Consider the following 25,119-nt stretch of genomic DNA (forward strand, 5'->3'; position numbering starts at 1 on the left):
CTATTCCCCTCAAGTCAGTTCTCCCCAACTTTGTCTTTTTGGTACGTTGGGGTCTGATTCTTGTGGGGTCCAATTGGTGCACCAAGTTTGGGAGTGTTGTTGGTGCTGTCCACTCTGAATGTGGGGCGTGTGTCTGAGCGGTTAGGGAGGGAGGGCAGCTTTAATAATCAAACCTCCCAGGTGTTCCTGGAGATTTAAGGCTGTTGCAAGAGTCTAAACCTTCATTTTAGTCTCACCACAGATTGTCTCTGCCACTGACCCACAAGTCCTTGGTATTGGTGTATGGTCCCTGGGATTTCTGAGTGGGGCCCTCTTCCAAGCCATGCCCTTCTAGGGCCTCTGCTGAGGGAAGGTTGTGCTATGTCACAAGTGCGCACCATCCCTCAAGGGAAGTTCTGGGCCGCTGAGCCATGTAGGTGCGTTCCCAGCCTGCTGTTAGGATGGCTGTATGGGACATGTTAATTTCCCCCTTTTAACACAGTTCCACCTTCCCAGCTCTGGGACAATTAGCTGTGGGTGCGCGAAAGGCTATTGTCCATGCCCGATATTGTGGCGTGTGCGCATGTTGCTAGAAATGCTTCCTGTCACACTGGGTTTTTTGGTGCAGCTCTGGGCTGTGGCTACAGTGCTGGGCAGGAGCATTCCCAGCCCACCAGGAAGATGGCTGCCCACCTTAATTCTTTTGCATGTGGATATCCAGTTGTCCCAGCAACGTTTGTTGAAGAGACTAGTCTTTACCCCTTAGATGGACTTGATGCCCTTGTCAAAACAAATTTACTATATATGTATGGGTTTATTTCTGTAATCAAAATTCTTTTCCATTGGTTTATATGTCTATTCTCATTCCAGTATGAAATTCTTTTGATTACATTAACTTAGTATGAAGTTTTGCAATCAAGAAGTATGAATTCTCAAACTTTTTCTTTTTAAAAGTTGCTTTGGCTATTTGGAGTCCCCTGCCATTCCATAAGAATTTTATAAACAACTTATGAATTTCTACAGAGAAGCCAGATGGGATTGTGACAGATATTGCATTTAATCTGTAGATCAATTTGGGGAGTAGGGCTATCTTAACAATATTGAGTTTTCTGATCCTTGAAAATGTGATATCTTTCTATTTACTTAGAAATTATTTAATTTCTTTCAGTAATGTTTTATAGTTTTCAGTGCACAAGTCTTACACCTACTTGGTTTAATTTACTCCTAAGTATTTTATTCTTTTGATGCTATTGTAACTATGATTTTCTTAGTTACATTTTCTTACTGTTAATTGCAAGTTTTTTAGTTCTAAAGCTGCTTAAACAATGCAATGAATTTATTGATTCATGGTTTCAGAGGTTAGAAGGTTTGCTTCCTCCTGAGGCCAGTATCTTTTGGCTGGCTGGCAATCTTTGAGGTTCCTTGGCTTTTCTATCACATGGTAGCATCTTGTCCTTTCTGCTAGGTTCCATTGAATGCCAGCTTCTGGCTGCTTTCCATGGCTTCTCCTTTCATGTCCAATTTCCTTTGCTTAGAATGACTTCAGCTGTATATTCAGCTGTATTGGATTATAACTGTCACCCAGTTTGGACACAATTTAACTAATAACATCTTCTAAGTTCCTATTTACAAATGGGTTCATACACACAGGATCAGGGGTTGGAACATGACATGTCTTTCCTGGGGGACATGATTCAATCCCCAGCACAAGTGGATAGAAATACAATTGAAATTTGTATGTTGATCTTGTAGCCTATAACCTTGATGGATTAGATTATTACCTCTAATAGTTTTTTTGTGGATTCCTTAGGATTTCCTATGTGTAAAGTCATATAATCTGCAAGCAGAGATAGTTTTACTTCTTCCTTTTATTTATTTCTCTTGCTTAATTGTTCTGGCTAGAACCTCTAATACAATGTTGAATAGAATGACTGAAAGCAGACAACCTTACATATTCCTGATCTTATAGGGAAAGCATCCAGTCTTTCACCATTAAGTATGATGTTAGTTGTGTGTATTCTAGACACCCATTATCAGATTGAGGAAATTCCCTACTTTTCCTTCATTTTTGAGAGCTTTTATGATGAAAGGGTGTTGAATTTTGTCAAATTATTTTTCTGCAACTATTGATATGATGTGGTTTTTGATTTTTACTTTATTGATATGTTTTATTACATCAATTGTTTTTCAGAGGTTAAAGTAACCATGCACTCCTGGGATAAATACCATGGTTGTGCTGTATAATTCTTTTTATATGCTGTTGGATTAAATTTGCTAGTATTTTGTTGAGGAATTTTTGCATCCATATTCATAAGAAATATTGCTCTGTAGTGTTCTTTTCTTTTGATGTCTTCAGTTTAGGTGTCAGGGTAACACTGGCATCAGAGAACGAATTGGAAAGTGTTTCCCTGTTGGTATTTTTGAAGAATTTGTGAAGAATAGTGTTTTAATTTCCTGGATTACTTAAAGAAAATACCATGAAATGGCTCAGCTAAAACAATGAGAATTTATTTGCTCACGTTTACTGTCCAAGAGAATGTCTGAATCAAGGCAACATCAAGGTGAAGCTTTCTTCCCAAAGACTGGCTACCAGTAGTCCTTGACCCCTCTGCCCCATGGCAAGACACATGGTGTCATCTGATGGTCTCCTCCTTCTCTTCCATGTTTTGTTCATTTCAGCTCCTTGCTTCTTTGTCTTTATTGGTCTTGCTTCCATTTATAAAGGACTCCAGTGATAGGATTGAGACCCATCCTGATTGAGGTGATTCATACCTTAACGGAAGTAGTCTCACCAAAAGGTCTTACTTACAATGGGTTCACACCCACAAGAATAAATTAACTTTAAGAACATGTTTTTGCTGGGGAACATACAGTTCCAAATCACCACAAATATGCAGTAAATATTTTTTAAATTTTTTGTAGTAGTCACCAGAAAAGTCATCTGGGCTTTTCTTTGTGGGTAGTTTTTTGATTAATGATTTAATCATTTTACTTCTATACCTATTCATATTTTGTGTTTTTTCTTGAGTCAGTTTCAATAGTTTGTATCCTTCTAGGAATTTCTTCTAAGTTAAACCCTAAGTTAAGTTAAACATCTAAGCTGAAGTTCAGTCATCTTCAACTCCAGTAGTTCTGTTTGGTTTCTTTCTAAAATTTCTTCCCCTTTACTAAGATTCTCATATTGTTCACTCACTTTCTTCATGATATTCTTTAATTCTTTCTCTGCATTACCTTTCATCCTTTTGAGCATTTTTAAGATCATTTTTAAGTCTTTGTTTGATATTTGCACACTTTGGTTTTCTTCATTGGTGTTTCTGGATTTTTGTTTACTCTTCCTTTGGATGGGCCATCATTTCCTGTTTCTTTGTTTGCCTTGTATTATTTTGTTGCACACTGTACATTTTTTAAATTCAGTTTTATTGAGATATGTTCATATACAATACAATCATCCATAGTTTATGATCAGTTGTTCACAGTGCCATCATATATTTGTGCATTCATCACCACAATCAATTTTTGAACATTTTTGTTACTCCAAAAAATATATAAATAAGAATAAAAATACAAGTAAAAAAGAACACCCCAAAATCACATGCCCCATCCCATTCCTATTATTCATTTTATTTTTGTCCCCATTTTTCTACTCATCTGTCCATACACTGGATAAAGGGAGTGTGAGCCATAGGTTTCCACAATCATACAGTCACACTGTGTAAGCTATATAGTCATAAAATCATCTTCAAGAATCAAGGCTACTGGGTTGCAGTTCAACAGTTTCAGGCATTTCCTTCTAGCTATTCCAATACACTAAAGACTAAAAAGGGATATCTATATATAATGCATAAGAATAACCTCCACAATGACCTCTCGACTCCATTTGAAATCTCTCAGCCACTGAAATTTTGTTTTGTTTCATTTCTTGTCTCTCTTTTGGTCAAGAAGGCTTTCTTAATCCCACGATGCCAGGTCCAGGCTCATCCCAAGAAGTCATGTCCCATGTTACCAGGAACATATCCCACATAGTGGGGTAGGGCATATACTATACATTTTAATATTTAAATGTTAAATCTGGAATTTATTCCCTGCAATGTCTGCTTCTTCATTTTGTAATCAGCTGGTAACAAAACAGAGATTTTCTTCACCTTTATCCCTCCTATCAGGAAGGTTTGCCCAAGGTGAATGCAAAGTGCAGGGTCCCTACTGTATTTTCTGGGCCTTTGTCTTGTCCTGAGCTCATGCTTGTTAGCTGTTTTGGAGTTCCTGTGTTTACAGGAGTTTGAATGCCCCCTCTATTTCCCAGCATACAGACTTCTCCTTCCCAGATGTTTAAAGCAGACAAGACTTTGCCCTAGAGTGTCTGCCTCTATAGTTTCTTACACTTCTTTCATAGTCCTAAGCTGCTTTGGCCTGGAAGGAAAATTCTGGGAGGGTGTTCAGGCTGGATAGAAGTTTCCCAGGTCAGTTTTTCCAAGCTGAAACAGGCCCAGGGACCCGGGAAGGAGGCACAAACTGCTCCCAAGTGCCTTGGGGAGGGGATCAGGAATTGTGCCAGGAGCTTCTTCCATGGCTCTCCAAAGCTGAGCTTTCTTGAGATGCCCAGCAAATGCAACCCTTCAACTATCTGTCCCCAACAGTCCTGAGGAAGTATAGCATTTTTAAGCCACCTCAACTGTCACCTTTGTCCAGGGCATATTGTCAATGGCCATTCTCAGAGCTTGACCCACAGTGATCTAAAGTTGCTAATCAAAAGCTATGATCAGTGGTGGGCCATGCCCCCCCCGGTCTTGGGGAAGAGGATTTTTAAGTCCTTTTCTGTCTCCAGCAAGCTTGCCAGGGCTGGATCCCCCAGTGATCTGCAGAACAAGTTGTGGATGGGTGCTAGTATCTGCCACACAGATAGAGTATTTTACTGGTCTTCAATGTAATTTATCAGCCTGTTTCTCCCACAATTCCCTGGATGGTGTACAGCATTCTACTGGCCTCAGGAGCTTCAAAATAGCTGTTCAGACAGTTCCTACCTGTTTAACAGTTGTTCTGGTGGAAGGACTGAATGGTGGAGCTTCCTACTCCACCATCTTCTCACTATCATACTTATAACATGTCATTTTTCTCTCTTGCTGCTTTCAAACTGTCTCCTCGTATTTGGCTTTCAGCATCTTTACTCTGATAGGTCTATTTATGGATCTCTTTGTGTTTATAAAACTTGGAGTTCATTGAGCCTCCTAATTTATAGATTCATGTTTTTCAGTAAATTTGGGAATTTTTCAGTCACTATTTCTTTCAATAATTTCTGCTCCTTTCTTTCCTTCTAATATGTTAATTATGTTTTGCAAGCAGATTTTTAATACATTTGAAAACTTTCTTTTACAACTTTGTTTGCATATCTTCTCAACTGCCTTGTTTGTGCTATTCACTTATTTTATTTCCATGAATGTTACAAAAGCAATCTGAACTCACTTTTCACTCCAGGTGTCAATTTAAGTATTAACTAATTGAAGAAGAATAAAAACTGGCAGCATTATGAAGTTACATACATACTAGCACATTCTTGTTGAAGGATACTTTTGTATTAAAGTAGTGATTCAACCCTTTTTGGATCACGGAATTCTGAAAACCTGATAAAAGCTGTGATAGGCAGAATAATGCCCCCCCCCCCGAAGATGTCCACATCCTATTCCACAGAATCTGTGAATATTTTGGGTTACATGGCAAAGGAGAATTATGGTTGCTAATGGATTTCAGTTTTCTAATCAGCTGACAGTGAGATGGAGAGATAATCCTGTATTATCTGGGTGGGTCCATTATATCATAAGGTTCCTTATAAGAGGAAAAGGGAATTAGGAGACAACCAGAGAGATGGCAGTGTAAGTAGGACTTGACCCACTATTTATTGCTTTGAAGATAGAGATAAGGGACCACAAGCTAAGGAATGTGGGTAGCCTCTAGAAAGAAGCTAGAATAGGCAAATAAATTGATTCTCCACAGAGCTTCCAGAAAGGAACACAGCCCTGCTAACACCTTTATATTAGTACAGTAAGACCCATATTGGACTTAGTACATCCAGGACTGTAAGATAATAAATTTGCACTGTTTAAGCCACTTAATTTGTGGTAACTTATTATGGCAGCAATAGGAAAATAATTCAAAAGCTATCAATCTTCTTCCTAGAAATGTCCTCATATAGTCAATATTTTGCATAGGTGTCAGGGAGTTCATGGCCCCTCATAGTTATGAACTCAATTAAAGTTATTAGGTGGACACATGCAGAGAAATTGTTATGGAAGTTATTATAAATTGTATTCAATTATAGTGAATAATATATAGTTTACTATTTTATACTGGTATATATTCAATAAGAAAAGTGAAATAAAGTATTTTAACATTAGTTAAACTGAAATATTGCATTGATTTCCACTATGATTCTTAACAGGGTTGGAGGGGAGGGAGTCCCAATTCTTTTCAGAATGAGAAATACACACTGTACATCACTGTCTCTGAAATCCAAAGGCAATTCAGTAGACTTAGTGAGGAAGGAAAGATTATCTATTTGGCTTTTGTATAAATGAGTAGGTACTAAATAAGATTAGAAATCCAACAGAATTTATATCTATACACCAGGGAGGTAGTTATGTAACAGCAGAGTGAAATGAGGTCTAGGGAGGGGAGTTAACTCAAGGAATAGTCACATTCAGGATGAGCAGTGGGTAATGGTAAAAGCAAACACTGCTCAACATGAGTCAACAGTTATTTTGGCTAAGTACCAGCTCAATATTGTCACAGCAGCTTTACACCTATGACATATGAAGCTTGTCTATTTCCAGGGGATAAATGAGCCCAGTGATCTGAGGAGTCACCTACAAATTTTGGACCTTCACTGTGACTGGTTAGCATAGCACTGACCTGAACTCTGCAAACTTAAACAGGATTTGCTTAGGTAGCTTCACAGTGGTCATTACATCCTGATGCAGTATTCTTAGAACATGAGAAAAACCTCCTTATATTTGGATCCTACATATGTGCAGTTCTTAAGGTAGTCAGCTTTATTTACTCCACAAGATCAGCTTTGAGAGACTGGAATGACTTGAAGTTGCAATTATAATCCTAGGCAGAAGCACTTCTATGATATTTCATTCTTTAACTGAAAATACAGCAAAGAAAAATAAGCAGTTCAAGTCCTGTACCTTATTTCGCCTTCTCTAATGTGACCTGCCAGTTCTTCAATAAACTTCTCCCCTTTCATCCAGTAGATCATAGGTCCAGATTCTCCACTGAATCCAAAGAATGCTTTGCAAGGGATGTTCAGGGGCTTACCTGAGAATGACAGAGAAAATTAAATGAAAAAAAGTGGCTCATAGCTATCTCTGGGAGACAGGAAGGGACCATTAACATCCAAAGGAAAACTCAGAGGTGACCCTTTTTTCAACTCTTCTTCCAATCATCTTATCATTGTATGTGAGAAAAACTTTTAAAGAGAGACGAGGGAAATTTTTAAATTCAAGGTTTAATCAAAAATGGAAATGTAAAGAAAGTAACTCAGTTTCCCTCCTCCCAGGAACTAATATGAAAGAATCAAATGGAAAGACTCCTCTTTTAATTTTTCTTTTTTGAGACTATTAATTACTGCTTACTTTCCACTTAGAGTTGCCTTTGAAGCTACCAAAATAAAGAATATGTTAGTTTTTAATTGGTGAAAAGACAACATAATATATTACCCACAGATCGCATAGGGGAAAAGATTACACAGGGAAAATTTGTTTGTTTCGATTATTGTCTATTCTAAAAAGATTGGATAATATAAACCAAAAGGATAATTTGTTTTTAATTATAAATATAAATATAAATATAAAGCACATGCAGGAAAAACTCGGTGTTATCATATCTTCTGCATTCTTTGTGTCACCCACAGTACTTAAACAATTCTAGGAAGTAATTCAGCATTTTGTATTATGCATTTTGTGATTATAGCTAAAACTTAATTGCTAATTTCTCATCAAAGATATATGCAGTTGCTTTTGGCTGGCAACAATTGTTTCTTCTTGCAAACATAATCAGTAAGGAAAAAATGGCATAGGGCCTAATCTTTGATATTTATTACACTTACAGTAATCCCACAATTTATAAATTGTAATAGAGCATATAATTTTCTTCATAACATACATTTTTTGCCCTGGATGAAGCATGAGGGAAATCCATTTCAAAGGTATTTTTTTTCCATGTAGAGTACATGTTGTACTTGTTCCCATTATCACACTGAGCCATGGACAAATTCTCCATTCTACTGTTAAATTAACCCAATACTTCCTTCCATGTTCTAAGAATCATTACTTTCTGTGACTCTTTCATTTTAATCACAAGAACAAGCAGACAGCTTTCTTTGAGGACCATTTTCACAAAGAATCGATTTTAACATGCATTAGAGTCTACACTAAGGCAAAATGGAGGTCAAGAAAACATCATAGAAATGTGAAGATGGTGGGTGATAGGTTGAGCTTATCCAATAATAAGTAACTTATTGCCAAATATTAGTCTCATTATAGTCAAATGTATACTTCAGCAAAATGACACATTGTGGACCTTTGGGATTGCTCAGTAAGTGTCAATAACTTTGATGTTAAGAGTCTTTCATATGTGTCTTATTCAAATCTGAAACAAAGTTGTTCATTGTTGCTTTGAACATGTGCTCTGTCACAAGGTTGTGTAAAAGTGAAAGGTAGCCTGGTATAGTGGAAAGTGTACTGGAATAGGAGTTACGAGACTTGGATGCTAGTTTGGATCTATCATGAACAAGCAGAATGGCCCTGAACAGATTACTTAACCTTTTGGAATCTAATTTCTCATATATGTATTGAGGATTATAGTACTTGGGAAGCTCAGGAAAGACAATGTATGTAAAAGTGCTTGGTGAACTCAATAAACTCTTCCAAACTAGGATAGTGTTATTTTCCTTCTGAGGCTTGGTCATTCAGGTAGAAGTAAAATTTGAGGCATAATCTCTTGTGGATACTAAGATTCAGGTTTATTTTGACCCTGTAAACCTCATGCCCTTCTCTTATTTATTAGCTCCTGGGAGCAATATCCATGTCTTATCAATGTTCTGTTAATTTTTCCTAGATTCTAGAATAGCTGTGATTCACCCGAGCAGGTCCTGGTTCCTCTAAACCTGAATACAGGGTCTTTTCTATGCCTTACTGCTCTCTATTCCCTTGAAATTTAAGGTATTAAGGAATGTCAAACCAGATGGTATAAAATCCTGAGATTACAATAAACATTATTATAAAGACTTCCAGTTGCTGAAACTACTAAAATATACATTTACACATATAAATTGTGGTTCTCATTCATTTGACATATGTTGAGGGAATATATAAAATAAAATACCTTTTAGTGATTTCTAGCATTTGGGTGCTCAGGCCTGGTTTGATTTTAATGGAGAAAGACAATTATAGCAATGTGCAAAAAGGAACCTCCTTGAGATGAGCTATCAAAAATGACAGCATCTGCCTTCAACTTGGCACTCCATACTGGGTACTGGCTATTGCAGCAATTTTTCCTAGAAAAGTTTTTACACTCCCTTCAGACAGGTTCTTGTTAAATAACTGCAAGAGACAAGATATTTCAGCAAGAAGTATCCTGAAGCCTTTTGTCAATGGCCAAAAGAAGAAAACTGTCCAACCATCATATGCAATACCCTGAGAAGAGTCCCCAAAATGATCAGCTCTTGTGCCAGATATTGAGGCTCAATATGTACAAAGGAGTAGGCCTCTACTCTTCTAAAAGGTGTGGGTGGAATTTCTGCATAGATTGGGCAAATAACCCAAAACAGAATCTCTCCAGGAATTTCTAAATGCTGGCTTATGTGCAAACTCCTATCCAGGATTTGCATCTGTTTGCTACTGTATTGCTTTGCCTCCTGACATTTTCAAAGTCATTCCTATGTTACTGTATGCCCTCTGTTACTTATAGGGATGGATAACTCACATTTTCATCCAAAGGAGCTAGTACAGAAGGTTGAAGACAATAAAAAATAAAAGAATTGTAAGTTGGTGGATAAATGTTACTTAATGATGTAAATGAGGTTTGCTGGGAAGTGGCATACATAGAGTGTATTGGATCTCCATTGCCTTAGCATTTCCTCAATTCTGTTTCTCAGAGAGGTCTGTGGGCATCTGCATTGTGAGAAGGTTACTTAGAGACCTTAGCAATCTAGATATCTTAACAGGCTCAAATCTTTATTGCTGGACACTTGCCCTGAACTGTATAAACTCATATTATCAATTCACTCAGGAGGAGAGTTTCTGAGGAGAGACTTCATGGGAATTCTCAGGTGCCAAAGACCCAAATTTTCAAAACCAGATTATGAGATAACAAAACAAAAATATAGTGGAGGTTGTGATGGTGGTAGTAGTAGTAGGGCTTGTATATCTGGGCATATGTCTGTGTGCCAGGATGGGGTTAGGAAGGGAGTGAGAGCTGGAGAAGGAGAGGATCCACATATTGTTATTTCCTCCATTTCTAAATAAAGAAAATGTACATCACTGGTGTGTTGGTAAATATTTAACTACTAGATTTCTAGGGGGAAAACTATGCACATACATACATACATACATTTATTATGTATTTCACCATTATAAAGGATGTATACCACCACACAATTTACAAGTAATATATATAAAATATATGTCCCTTATTGTAAATTCAATATAGCCAATTGATTCTAATGGAATGCTTTCATTGATATTTGCTGAAATTTTTATCTATAGCTTGCCTATGTTTGTAAATGACAAATCATGGTTGACATTTTCATTTACATTGGTAAGAAAGAAGAAAGTGAAACAACAGAGACAAACATAAGAACTTTACTCATTCTTCAGTTATATAAGCAACATCTTTGCTGAATTGGATAGTAGTTTTTGAATACTAGAATTTTTTGTCAGTTTTTTTGTGCTATTCACAAGGAAATGACTATGGCATGTCTTTCTTTTAGGTTTAATCTGAATTATTAACATGTTCTCAATCACTTTCTAAAGTCAAGACAGTCAACAAAACATATGTCCTTATAAAGACTTGTATATGAACATTCATAACAGCTTTGTCTGTAACAGCTCCAAACTGCAGAGTCCAAATGTCCATCGAAAGGTGAATGAATAAACAAACTGTGGTATATCCATAAAATGGAATATTATTAAGTAATAAAAAGGAATGAAGTACTAATACATGCTACAACATAGATGAATCTCAAAACAATTATGTTGCATGAAAAAAAACTAGACAAAAAAGAGTACATGCTTTATGAGTCCATTTATATAAAATTCTAGGAAGTTAAAATTAATCTACAGTTTCTCAAAAGTTAAATCTATACCTATCATATGATCCAGACATTCCATATGATAGCATACATGCTTAAAAAGTTTCTACAACAATATTCATAGCAGCTTTATTTGTAACAGCCCCAAACTGGAAACAACTCAATTTTCCATCAACAGGTTAATTCATAGACCGTGGTATATCCATACAATGGAATTGTACTCAGCAATAAAAAGGAACTACTAATATGTACTATAATATGAATGAACCTCAAAATCATTATGTTGAATGAAAAAAACAGGCAGAAAAGGGTACATATTGTATGATTCCATTTATATGAAATTTCTAGAAAAGGTATGGCTATAGAAACAGAAAGTAGATAAATAATTGCTTGGGGTTAGGTTGGGTGCAATGATTGACTGAAAAGCTATAAGAAACTCTTGGGAAATGTTCTAAAGTTGTATTGTTTACTAAATTTTATTAAAAGCCATCAAAGTTTACATGCACAATGGATGAATTGCAAATATAAACTATGCCTCAATCAAGCTGTTAAAAAACCCCTGGCCTCAGGAAGCTTAAATCTGGGGGTGGGGGGGATGGGGGGGTGTGAAAGACAATAAGCAAGGTAAGTTAAATATAATGCATGTTGTACACAGTTTCTAAGAGATCTCAACCCTGTTTTCAGAGTTGAATACATCACACTAATCATTGAGTGGTCTAGACACACGCTTCCAGCTAGCTCAGTTAGATTCTGTTTTGCATTTGAAGTATACAAAATTGCTCTGAGATGAACTTTAAAAGAACTGGAGACTGAATTTTCTGATGTGATAGAATCGTGGGTGTGGAAAGATAAAGTCTATTTTATTTTAGCCAGACATCATAAATTCCTCCTCTACCAGGATTTTTGAAGAGTTTCTCACCTGCAACAATTTGATTTTCAATTCCTCTACCAGCTCTGCTCCCACCCCAGGATGGATTAGGAATTGTATAAAGGCCACAGATGATCATCAATGTCCTATTCTTAGCATATGCTCCTTCATTCTGTTTTTCTTCTTAAACAATTTTCAACAAACCATTTTATCAAATCTCTTTTAACATCTCTTTCAAATTATTCTATTATCTCTATTTGTTGGGATGCATTTTTTTCCCATTTGTGTCAGCAGAAGCACCCCATGGTGAATTATTTTCTTGTGAGGTTTGTAATTTTATTATTGTGTTTTCATCTGCAGCAGGGATTGCTTTGTGTGGGAGTCCCAGGTGCCCAGGGATGTGGAGGCATTCCCGCAGAGTGGTTCCAAGTTTGCCAGTTCTGCCAAGGTCCTACAAGTTTCACTCACTTGGAACTAGTTTTCCTGTATTAATTTCTTAACTTGGGGGTTTGTGCCCCAAGTGGGTTGGGTAAATTAAGAGCCCATACCCATGCTTGGTACAAGTTTAGAGTTCTGATTTCTTCTGAGGGTATCTTTTCCAAATTCATGGCCATGGCTTGTCATAGATTTTTACACCTTTTAGGGCTTCTGGATTTTGGCTGGGATATCAGTTCTAGCTTGACATTTTACACAGATCTGTGTCCTTCTCACCTGACCCTGAGCCCAAGCTCTTAGACCCCTAAGGTCCATATCTGGCTCTGGTATCCTTAGGAGGTATTAGGCTCAGTTTATACTCCCTTCTCTGGCTTTGAGTTTCCCTTTCATTCTGAATTTCCATCCTTGCTTTCAAGCTGGGCTAAGGACACAAATTCTTTGTTTTATTTTGACTAACATTTCTCTGTGTTTAGCACAAGAATTGAGTCATTAACTGTTCTAGTTTGCTAATGCTGCAGAATGCAAAACACCAGAGATGGATTGGCTTTTATAAAAAGGGGGTTTATTTGGCTATACAGTTACAGTCTTAAGGCCATAAAAGTGTCCAAGGTAACACATCAGTAATCAGGTACCTTCACTGGAGGATGACAAATGGCATCTGGAAAACCTCTGTTAGCTGGGAAGGCACGTGGTTGGTGTCTGCTCCAAAGTTCTGGTTTCAAAATGGCTTTCTCCCAGGACTTTCCTCTCTAGCAAGCTTGCTCCTCTTCAAAACGTCACTCACAGCTGCACTGAGTTCCTTCTCTTTGAGTAGCTCATTTATATGGCTCCACTGATCAAGGCCCACCCTGAATGGGTGGGGCCACTCCTCCATGGGAGTATCCCACCAGAGTCACCACCCACAGCTGGGTGGGGCACATTCCAAGCAAATCTAATCAGCACCAAAATGTCTGCCCCATGACTACATCAAAGATAATGGCGTTTGGGGGACACAGTACATTCAAACTGGCACATTAACATATCAATTCAGTCTACTCTATTGACCAGATGTCTGAAGGTCCACCACACAAAGGACCAACTTAATTTTATTTTCAATATTCTTGCCAAGGAGTTAGAAGTATAGTTTCTAATCTTGTTATTGCTAAAATAAATGGAGATTCTTCTTTTCCTGCCTGGGTTCACACTTTAGATTTTGTCATTAAGAGATGAGAGGAAGAGTGGTATGGATAGTTGTGATGTTAATGTAAAGCCATTCACCATACTGCTGTTCTTTATGCATTTAAAGCTTTTCACTTCAAATTTCAAAGCTTTAGTCCTTCTCTAAGAAAAGAATCCACAATTAGGGTTTCAAAATTTTGTTTATTTGTACAATAGGTGCTTAGGGTTCCCTGAAACACATGTTCCAATCTAGTAGATCAGTGTCAGAACACACAGGACACAGGGGCATGTTACATTCAGTTGTGAGACATATTTTAAGAACTTTTTTGCTAATGATGTACCAAAGTTTGTGAATTAGTTCTTCAAAAAATTAGAGCAGAACTGAGGTCATCATTGTCAATCTTACTCATATATATTCCAGTATGCTTTTCCTTGAGTGGGAGATAAAGGGTGGAGTCATAACTTGCATATGGGAACATCCATAGGAGTGTGCCTTGTAACAAATATCATCTGCCCAGTGTGTTAAGAGGGAAAAATTTGAGGACTACTGATCCATGGATGTGATTTGCCCATGATTTCATCACAAGATCTCTCCATCTTCCTCACACTGGCCTTTCCTATTGGTCCCATGAAATATGTTAACTACCCATTTGCAGCCAAGGTTATACTGGTGAAAACACCAGGATCTTTGCTTTCTCTGAGATTACAGTCTCAAATAAATTGAATTGAACATTGACTTTTTAGAAAGAGGCTCAGACAGAAATCAAATAATATTCCTGAGGTTAAAAATGAGCCAGTTTGAAGGTTGAAAAAAGAATTTATATCTTCTAATATCTAGTCCAGTGTTCAACCTACTATAGATAATGTTGCTTCTTTGTTTCTAAACCTCAGAAAAATAAAGAATCCTTGACATTCCAAAGTGATTCTTTCTAAAGTAGAGCACCCTCCCCATTGTTTTCCAAATTAAATGATACAGCCACTGAGGTAAATTCTAAATTATAGTTGAGAGCAAGCTATTGTGAAGCTCAGAGCAGGGAAAAGAATGTATTTCTTCCAGTAAGATCAAACAGTAGCTGAAAAGTAGATGCGGTAGACAGAAATGGGTTAGTTGTTCCATATGATGGGAACTGCAGAAAAGTAGAGTTTTCTATCAAGAAGACATTATACCTTTATGAAAGAAGAAAGTCCATACCAATGATAATTAATCTGGGAAGGAAGAAGACTCGGTAAATATCCTTGAGTACCTTTGGATTAGAATAATTATTTACAAATGGTTAAAAATGTGTGTGTGTGGGTGGGTGCATGTGTGTATGTGTGAGAGAGAGAGAGAGATTTCAAGAGAGAGAAAAAGACAGAGAAGGAATATCCCTTAAACTTTCAACTGTTTCTTGTATTACAATGCATGTGAAGCCAGAAAAATCTTTTTTGGAGGATAGCAGGGACAGGGTGGGGATAGGGAATCAGAAGCTAAGGTTTAAAATGTAGAGTTCCTATTGGGAACCATGAGAATAGTTTGGTAATGGATGGTGGTGATGGTAGCACAACATTGTGAACATAATTAACAGCACTGAAACATAAATCTGAATGTAGTTAAAAGGGGAAATGTTAGGTTGTATATACAGTAATAAAATAAAAAGTAAAAAGTAAATCCATGGAACTGATTTCCAGGGAAGATGGAGGAGTAAGGAGTTCCAGGATGCTGTCTCATTCCTTCTATCAAAACAACTATTGAGCAGGCATGAACTGTCTGAAACAGCTATATTGAAACTCCAGTGGCCAGAAGAACACTATACAGCATCTAGGGAAGAGTGGGAGGAAGAGGCAGATACATTTATGGTAAAGAACTGTCAATTGCTCTCCCCATGTGGCAGCTACTGGTGCCCATCCCCCAACCTCACAGAAGGCTGCCACAAGGTACAGTCCCTGGATAGGTGCCAGTGACAGAGTCTTAAAAATCCTCTTCCCCAACTACCAATTTAGATGGTTGGGTCCTTGATCTTGGAGCTTGACCTTATGAAACTTTTTCCTGCAAAGGAGAAGCTAAGCCTACTTATAATTATGCCTGAGCCACCCCCAGAGAACCTCTTTTGTTGCTCAGAGGTGGCGTCTCTCTCACAGCCAACCCTGCAAATAAACTCAGTACCCTCCCCTCTACATGGGACATGACTCCCAGGGGTGTAAGTCCCCCTGGCAATGTGGGACATGACTCTCAGGGATGAGTTTGGACCTGGCATCATAGCATGGGATTGAGGATGCCTTTGTGACCAAAAGGGGTAAAAGAAATGAAACAAAGTAAATTTTCAGTGGCTAAGAGATTTCAAATAGAGTTGCGAGATCACTCTGGAGGTTATTCTCATGCATTATACAGATATTACTTTTTAGTTTCTAGTCTATTAGAACAGCCAGAAGGAAATACCTGGATCTGTTGAAGTGTAATTTAGTAGACTTGATTTTTGATGATGATTGTATAACATAGCTTTTATTGTGTGACTGTGTGATGTGAAAACCTTGTGGCTGATGCTCCCTTTACCCAGTGCATGGGGAGATGACTAACAAAATAAAGACTATACACACACACACACACACACACACACACACACACATATTTACATGATAGGGGAGGATAAGGGATAAGGATATGGGATGTTTTTGTTCTTTTTTATTTTTATTATTTTTTTTGGAGTAATGAAAATGTTCAAGAATTGATTGTGATGATGAATGCACAACTATATGACAATACCGTGAAACATTGATTGTACACTTTGGATGATTTTCTGGTATGTGAATATATCTCAATAAAATTGCATTAAAAATTCTCTTCCCCAAGACCAGGGATGGGCATGACTGATTGCTGATCATGGCTTTTGATTACTGAATTCAGATTGCTGGCTCCAGGCTCTGAGGGCAGCTATTATTCCAAACCACCCTGGACAAAGATGGTGGTAGACACTGTTTCAACAACGTGCTGCCCCACACACACCAGATGGGGCAGAGGCAGTGGAGATTAGATTTAACGGAGCAGTACTTCTTCAGGGCTGCAGGGGATAGTTAGCTGAAAGGCTGCATTTGCTGGGCAAGCCTGGAAAACTCGGCTCCAGGAGCCATCAGAGTGGCTTTTGGTGCCATTCCTGATCATGTCTCCAGGGCATTCTGGAGCCAGAATGCACACCATTCCTGGGTCCCTGGCCCTGATTTGGCTAGGAAAGAGTGACTTGGAAAAGCACTTTCTGGGGTGACTGTCCTTCCTGAATTTTCCTTTCAGGTAAAAACAGTGTAGGCAATGAAAGGAGTGTAGAAACTATAGTGGTGGAGAGTCTGGGACAAAGGCATGCTGACATCAAATACCTGGAAGAGGGAAATTAGTCTCCTGGGAAACAGAGGGAACAACCAAACTCCTGCAAACAGGGGAACATCAAAACAACTAACAATAAAAAGCCCAGGATAAGACAGAGACCAAGAAGGACAAGGAAAGCCCTGCACAGTGTATTCTCCTTGGGCAGACCTTCCTGATAGGAGGGCTGAAGCTCAAGAAAATTTCTGTCTTATCACCAGGTGGTTACAAAATCAAGAACCAGACATCCCATAGAGTAAATCAGAGAGTAAACATTTCAAAATATTAAAATGTACAGAGTGTAACAAAATAGTACCATTCAAAGAAACAAGAAAAAGATGGCTCATCCAAAGGAATAGGATAAAAATACAGAAAACACCAACAAAGAAGAAAGAATGTGGACATACCAAAAATCCCTTTCAAAAAATGATCTTAAAAATGCTCAAGGAAATGAAGGAAAGTACAGAGAAAGTTCTAAAGGATATCAGGAAAACAAAGAATGAACAGTATGAGAGTCTAAGTAAAGAGACAGAAATTTTAGAAAGGAACCAAACAGAACTACTGGAGTTGAAGACCCAATAACTGAAATGAAAAATGCCCAGGAAGGTTTCAAGAGCAGATTGGAGAAGCCAGAAGAAAGAATCAGTGAACTTGAAGGAAAGACACATGAAATGAGTCAGCTGAGGAGCAGAAAAAAAAGAAATGCTAAAGGTGAACAAGTATTAGAAATCTCTCTCACTAGCTAGAACAAATGTATGACACTATAACTAGAAGTTAATAATAAAGGGGCATATAGGAAAAATATATATACCTATTGCAAACTATATACTACAGTTAGTAGTATTTTAACATTCTTTCATCAACAGTAACAAATGTACTATACCAAAACTATGAATCAATAATGGGGGGGGGTGGTAAGGGGTATGGGAGGATTTGAGTTTCCTTTTTTTATCTTTACTTCTTTTCTGGAGTTATGAAAATCTTCTAAAAATTGAAAAAAAAATAATTATGGTGATGGATGCACAGCTGTATGATGGTTTTGTGGGCAACTGTACACTTTGGATCTTTGGATAGTTGTATGGTATGTGAGCAATCTCAGTTTTATATATATATATATAATGGGTTGATGAACCCTTGAGAGCACTATATTGAGTTAAATAAGTCAGACGCATAAGGACAAATATTGCAGGGTCCCACTGATATGAACTAATTATAATATGTAAACCCATAGATATGAAATATAAGTTATCAGGATATAGACCAAGGCAAAAGAATGGGGAGCAGTTGCTTATTATGAGTAGAATGTTCAACTAGGTTGAACTTAAATGTTTGGAAATGAACAGAGGTGATGGTAGCACATTGTGAGAATAACTAACAGTGCTGAATGGTGCGTGAATATGGTGGAAAGGGGAAGCTCAGAGTCATGTATGTCACCAGAAGGAAAGTTGGAGATTAAAAGATGGGAATGTATAAAACAGTGAACCTTGTGGTGAACAATGTCCATGATTAACTGTACAAATATTAGAAATCTCTTTCATGAACCAGAACAAATGAATGACACTATAACTAGAAGTTAATAATAGAGAGGCACATAGGGAAAAAATATACTTATTGCCAACTATATACTACAGTTAGTAGTATTTTAACATTCTTTCATCAACACTAACAAATGTACTATACCAATACTATGAGTCAACAATGGAGGGGGGTGGTTAGGGGTATGGGAGGATTTGAGTTTCCTTTTTTTGTCTTTATTTCTTTTCCTGAGTAATGAAAATATTCTAAAAATTGAAAAAAAATAATTGTAGTGCTGGATGCACAGCTGTATGATGGTACCATGGGCAACTGATTGTACGCTTTGGATCTTTGGATAGTTGGTATGTGAACAATCTCAATAAAATTAAATTAAAACAAAAACAAAAAATAGTGAAAATAGCCTAAGACAGTTATGTGACACCATCAAGTGCACCAATATACACATTATCTGCATCCAAGACAGAGAAGAGAGAAGGGGGAAGAAGGAGTATTCAAAGACATATTGACAGAGAATTCTCAGACATAGCAAAAGATGAGAATATGCATATCCAAGATCTCAGAGAACAGCAAAGAAGATAAACATGAAGAAAATTATAACCCATCATATATTGGTTACACATCAAATGCAAAGGACCAGGAGAGAGATCTGAAAGCTGCAAGAGGAAAACAATGCACTATTTGTAAGGGAGTCCCAATTAGATTGAGTGTTGATTTCTCATCAGAAGCCATGGAGGCAAGAAGGCAGTAGGTTAAAATACTTAAAATGCTGAAGGAGGGAGGTGGGGCAAGATGGCAGCATAGAGAGGAGTGGAAGCTAAGTAGTCCCCCTGGAACAACTACAAAAAACCAGAAACAACTAGTAAATAATCCAGAATAACTGCGGGGGGACAAACGAGACCATCCACTCATCATACACCAACCTGAATTGGGAGGAATGCCTGAGAACACAGCATAAAATCTGTAAGTAAAACCTGCGGATCCAAGTCATGAGACCCCCTACCCCATAGCCCAAGCTGCAAAGCCTCCTGGTGCCAGAGAGAAGCTCTCTCCCAGCAAGCGAATATAGCTCAGCTGAGCTCCAACTGGGGTTTTAAGTAGCGAGTGTGAACTGCTCACTACAGGTACGCATCCCCAAAAAACAGACGGAGGATTTGGGTGACAACTGACCTTGGAGAGGCGGAGGGTTGCCTTGGACTAGGTCTGAAGGGGACTATCTGTTTCTTTTTTGGCTCAGTGGAGAAAGCCCCAGTCATTTTCAGTTTCCAGGGCTGTGACCCTGGGAAGGGTGGAGATAGCACAAGCAGAGAGAGAGACCACTGAAATGCTAATGACCTCCCCCTAGGGGGTCTATCTTCTCTAAGAGGAAAGGGGTGGGGCCCTTTCCATTCAGAACCAGACCCCAGAGCCTGGGGGAACATAGCCATACCTCCTCACACCAGTCAAGAATTATAGGCTAACAGGCATCACCTGCTGCACAGAAAAGCACAGTGACCTGAGGCATCACAGGGTGGAGCAATTTTCTAAGACACACCCTCAGGGAAATCAGGTACTGAATATTTCTTCCCTCTGGGACCTGTGCCTGTTCTCCATCTGGAAAAACCTGATTTGGATAACCAAGGAAACCATGCCTAGACAACAGAAAATTACAACCTACACTAAGAAAAACAAAGTTATGGCCCAGTCAGAGGAACAAACGTACACTTCAACTGAGATACAGGAATTTAAACAACTAATGCTAAATCAATTCAAAAAGTTTAGAGAAGATATTGCAAAAGAGATAGAGGCTGTAAAGGAAACACTGGGCATGTATAAGGCAGAAATCCAAAGTTCAAAAAAACAACTAGTAGAATCTATGGAAATGAAAGGCACAACACAAGAGATGAAAGACACAATGGAAACATACAACAGCAGATCTCAAGAGGCAGAAGGAAACACTCAGGAACTGAAGAACAAAACACCTGAAAGCCTACATGCAAAGGAGCAGATGGAGAAAAGAATGAAAAAATATGAGCAACGTCTCCGGGAACTCAAGGATGAAACAAAGTACAATAATGTACGTATCATTGGTGTCCCAGAAGGAGAAGAGAAGGGAAAAGGGGCAGAAGCAATAATAGAGGAAATAATTAATGAAAATTTCCCATGTCTTATGAAAGACATAAAATTACAGATCCAAGAAGCGCAGCGTGCTCCAAACAGAAGAGATATGAATAGGCCTATGCCAAGACACCTAATAATCAGATTATCAAATGTCAAAGACAAAGAGAGAATCTTGAAAGCAGCAAGAGAAAAGCCATCCATTACATACAAAGGAAGCTTAATAAGACTATGTGTGGATCTGTCAGCAGAAACCATGGAGGTAAGAAGGAAGTGGTATGATATATTTAAGATACTGAAAGAGAAAAACCACCAACCAAGAATCCTATATCCAGCAAAGCTGTCCTTCAAATATGAGGGAGACCTCAAAATATTTTCTGACAAACAGACAATGAGAGACTTTGTAAACAAGACACCCGCCTTACAGGAAATACTAAAGGGAGCACTACAGAGTGACAAAGACAGGAGTGTGTGGTTTGGAACACAATTTTGGGAGATGGTAGCACAACAATGTAAGTACACTGAACAAAGGTAACTATGAATATGGTTGAGAGAGGAAGGTGGGGAGCATGTGAGACACCAGAAGAAAGGAGGAAAGATAAAGACTGGGACTGTGTAACTTGGTGAAATCTAGAGTATTCAACAATTGTGATAAAATGTACAAATATGTTCTTTTACGAGGGAGAACAAGCAAATGTCAACCTTGCAAGGTGTTAAAAATGGGGAGGCATTGGGGGAGGGATGCAATCAGCATAAACTAGAGACTGTAACTAATAGAATCATTGTATCATGCTTCCTTTAATGTAACAAAGGTGATATACCAAGGTAAATGCAGATAAGAGGGGGGGATAGGGGAGGCATGTTAGACACTTGACATTGGTGGTATTGTCTGATTCTTTATTCTGCTTTGATTTAAGGTTATTTTTCCTTTTGCTGCTTCCTAGCTGTCATTTTGTTTTCCCCTCTTTCTTTTGCCTCTCTACCTTCTTTGACTCTCCCTCCTGCCTTGTGGAAGAAATGTAGATGCCCTTATATAGATAGTGGTGAAGGTAGTGAACACATAAATATATGACCATACAGAGAATCATGGATTGTTTACTTAGGATGGAATGTATGGTGTGTGAACAAAACCATATTAAAAAAAAAAAATGGGTTGATGACAAAACCTTGAGGGCAATACACTGAGTGAAATAAGCCAGACACATAAGGACAATTATTGCAGGGTCTCACTGATAGGAACTAATTATAATATGTAAACTCATAGACATGAAATATAAGGTACCAAGATATAGGACGAGGCTTAAGAATGGGGAGTGGTTGCTTAGTATGAGCAGAATGTTCAGTTAGGATGCACTCAAATGTTTGGAAATGAACAGGGGTGTTGGTAGCAAGATGTGAGAATAACTAACAGCGCCGAATGGTGTGTGAATGAGGTGGAAAGGGGAAGCTCAGAGTCATATATGTCACCAGAAGGAAAGTTGGAGGTCAAAAGATGGGAATGTATAAGACTGAATCCTGTGGTGGGCAATGTCCGTGACCAACTGTACAAATACTAGAAATCACTTCCATGAACCAGAACAAATGTATGACAATACAATTAGAAGTTAATAATAGAGGGGCATATAGGGAAGAAATGTATACCTATTGCAAACTCTATACTACAGTTAGTATTTCAACATTTTTTTAAAAACAGTAACAAATGTACTATACCAATACTACGAGTCAACAATTGAGGGAGGTTGGTTAGGGATAGCGGAGGATTAGAGTTTCCTTTTCTTTTTTTCTTTTTTCATCTTTCACTTTATTTCTTGTCTGGAGTAATGAAAAGTTTCTAAAAATTGAACAAAAATTAAGTGTGGTGATGGATGCACAGCTGTATGAGGGTACCCAGGGGCAAGTGATTGTACACTTTGGATCTTTGGATAATTGTATGGTAACTGAACAATCTCAATAAAAATGAAAAAAAATAATAATGATAATAATACTGGTGTCCATCACTGAATACTTATTGTGTGTTTGTTATAGGTTTCCTTCCAAAGGAAAAGTTTCCTAGGCCAATACCATGTAACTGTAAGCCTCATGGAAGTAATATGTGTATTCTATAATGCATGACATTTTGTCTTTGGTGGCATCGGGGTTTTCAGTGGCAAAGTTTACTTTGGATCTGACACTTTTTTTCCTTGAAAATATGATACATTTTGTTGTTGCTTGACTATCTCACTTATCTATTTATCCATAAAATAATGTTAGAATAAATGTCCATCAGGATTTAGACCAAAAGCTAAAATATAACTTTTTACATTGAAATTCAATGTAAGAGCATTTAGAAGAAAATTTTTGACAACTTTAGGAACACCACCACTTACCATATTTGTCGTTTCGATTGTCAAGATACTATGTGGGGAGATATGTACATAGTTGCTAAGGAAACTAGCTACGTGATATAATAGCTCTTAAGAAATCAAGTTGACCTTCCTGAACTTCAAGTGTTTGCTACTTCCCGGACTCACTAATGGTTCTTAAGGAGAAAGTGAAAGAAGCAAAAACATTCTCATTTCCACAGAAAAAAAGGCTTAAAGACCATTCCTTCCTTTACAAACCACAGCCCAAAAAATCAGCATCTCATACCTATTGTCCTACTGGTATGATTACTAAAAGGTGGCTTTATTTTGCTCTGCATTTACAATATTAGCTTTCCTTTCAATTTTCCACATTATCTGGCTTGGAATGTATTTATGTTGCTGTACTAGTTATATAAAATCCAAAGAGTGAAATTAAGCATGGGTACCCGTTCCAGATGAATGAGTAAGTGGGGTCATATTTCCATTGATCTGGGATCTCAGGTGGAGATGAGTAGGGCAGGGAATATGGGGGTATGGGGATATAAAAGCAACATAAAGGGAGGGATATGGGATTCTTGGTAGTGGTGTTGTTTTCTGTTCTTACTAATATTTGTATTGTATGACACTATTTTTCTTTTTATTATTATCTCTTTTATTATTCACAAAAAAAAAACTTTTTCATAGTAATCAATATGTTCAAGTGCTGACTGTGGTGTTAAAGGTACAACTATATGATGGTACCATGAACAACTGATTGTACACTGCAGATAATTGTATGTTATGTGAATAGATCTCTATAAAATCGTAGGAAAAAATATAAATGGGGTAAAAGTGCTGGAGAAAATATGGAGAGAGGGATGTACCTATTTACTATTGATGAGGAGGCAGAATGGTATAGCCTTTCTGGAGGTCACTGTGGTGGCTCCACAAGAAGCTATGTATGTGGGGGTCATAAGGTCCTGCAGCCTCATTATGGGGTATGTTCTTGGAAGATCTGAGAGCAGAGACATGAATGGACATTTGCACATTGGTGTTTATGGAGGCAGTATTCATGATTTGCAGTGGGTGGAGGTTACCTAAGGGTACATTGACTGAGGAACAGAATGGTGAACTGTGTTGTATGCATGCAATGGAATATTGAGCAACCACGAGAAGGAGTGAAGTTGTGAGACACACAAGGAGGTGAATGGATCCTGTAGACAGCATTTTGAGTGAAGTACGCCAGAAACAAAGGCAAACACTATAATGCCTCACCGATATGGACTAAATACAGTGTGTAAACTCAGAATTGAATCTTAGAGCACAGCCTAATAGGGAAATGATTATTGTAGTGGTTCCTAGATTGTAAGCTATTACAGCAATCAAATCTATTCCTGAATTGTAATGGCTATCTCCAAACTCTGAGATGTTGATCCCTTGGTGTATAACCTGATTGGTCTCTGGAACATTGTGTATCTGTGTGATACCTGAAACTCAGAGCAAGAGCTCGGAAGATATGAATGTCAGTTAATGCATACAGCAACTGTTAAAAAAAAAAAAAAAAGCTGAAAAAGAGCCCAGACTTCAATTAGAGATATGAATGAAGCAGATCTGGTTAAGACTAGGGCAAATCGGGCCAAAGGGTAAAGGTTGAAACTGACTGTGTGCCAAAACTTCAATTTCCATGTGAGATGAAAGGAAGAGATGTTTGTTTGGTGTAGGATCTATATTTTCTAAAGAATATAACTTCTACAGTCAGTTTGTTCAAACACCACAATTACATGGAACTTTGAATAGGGAGTGAGATATGGTAGGTCTGTATAGGTTAGAGTGAAATAGCAACACATCCCAAAGTAATTTGTGTGGAGAATAAAAATATATATTCAGGGCCCCCCTGAAGAGCTGGGGGAGGATGCAGAGGTGTTGGACTTCCTCACCTGGATTGTTGCTGATGTTCTCACAAACACTGGAGACTGACGGCTTGACATGCTGAGCCCTCTGTCTTGGCGCTTGCCCCTATGAAGCTTGTTACTCAAAGGAGAGGCTAAACCTGCTTATAATTATGCCTAAGAGTCTCCCCCTGAGTGCCTCT

The 25,119-nt window shown here is 38.0% G+C and overlaps 1 protein-coding gene across 1 annotated transcript in view; it reads right to left on the reverse strand.

Moving 5' to 3' along the window:
* IL1RAPL2 (interleukin 1 receptor accessory protein like 2) overlaps nt 1–25,119 on the reverse strand; it is a 789,386-nt gene that overhangs the window by 124,400 nt on the left and 639,867 nt on the right. The window contains exon 6 of the mRNA XM_037822409.1: nt 7,161–7,290. Within this exon, the coding sequence (XP_037678337.1) occupies nt 7,161–7,290 (130 nt within the window). The remainder of the gene's footprint in view (nt 1–7,160; nt 7,291–25,119) is intronic.

Source organism: Choloepus didactylus, chromosome X, assembly GCF_015220235.1.
Source record: "Choloepus didactylus isolate mChoDid1 chromosome X, mChoDid1.pri, whole genome shotgun sequence".
Taxonomy (NCBI): domain Eukaryota; kingdom Metazoa; phylum Chordata; class Mammalia; order Pilosa; family Megalonychidae; genus Choloepus; species Choloepus didactylus.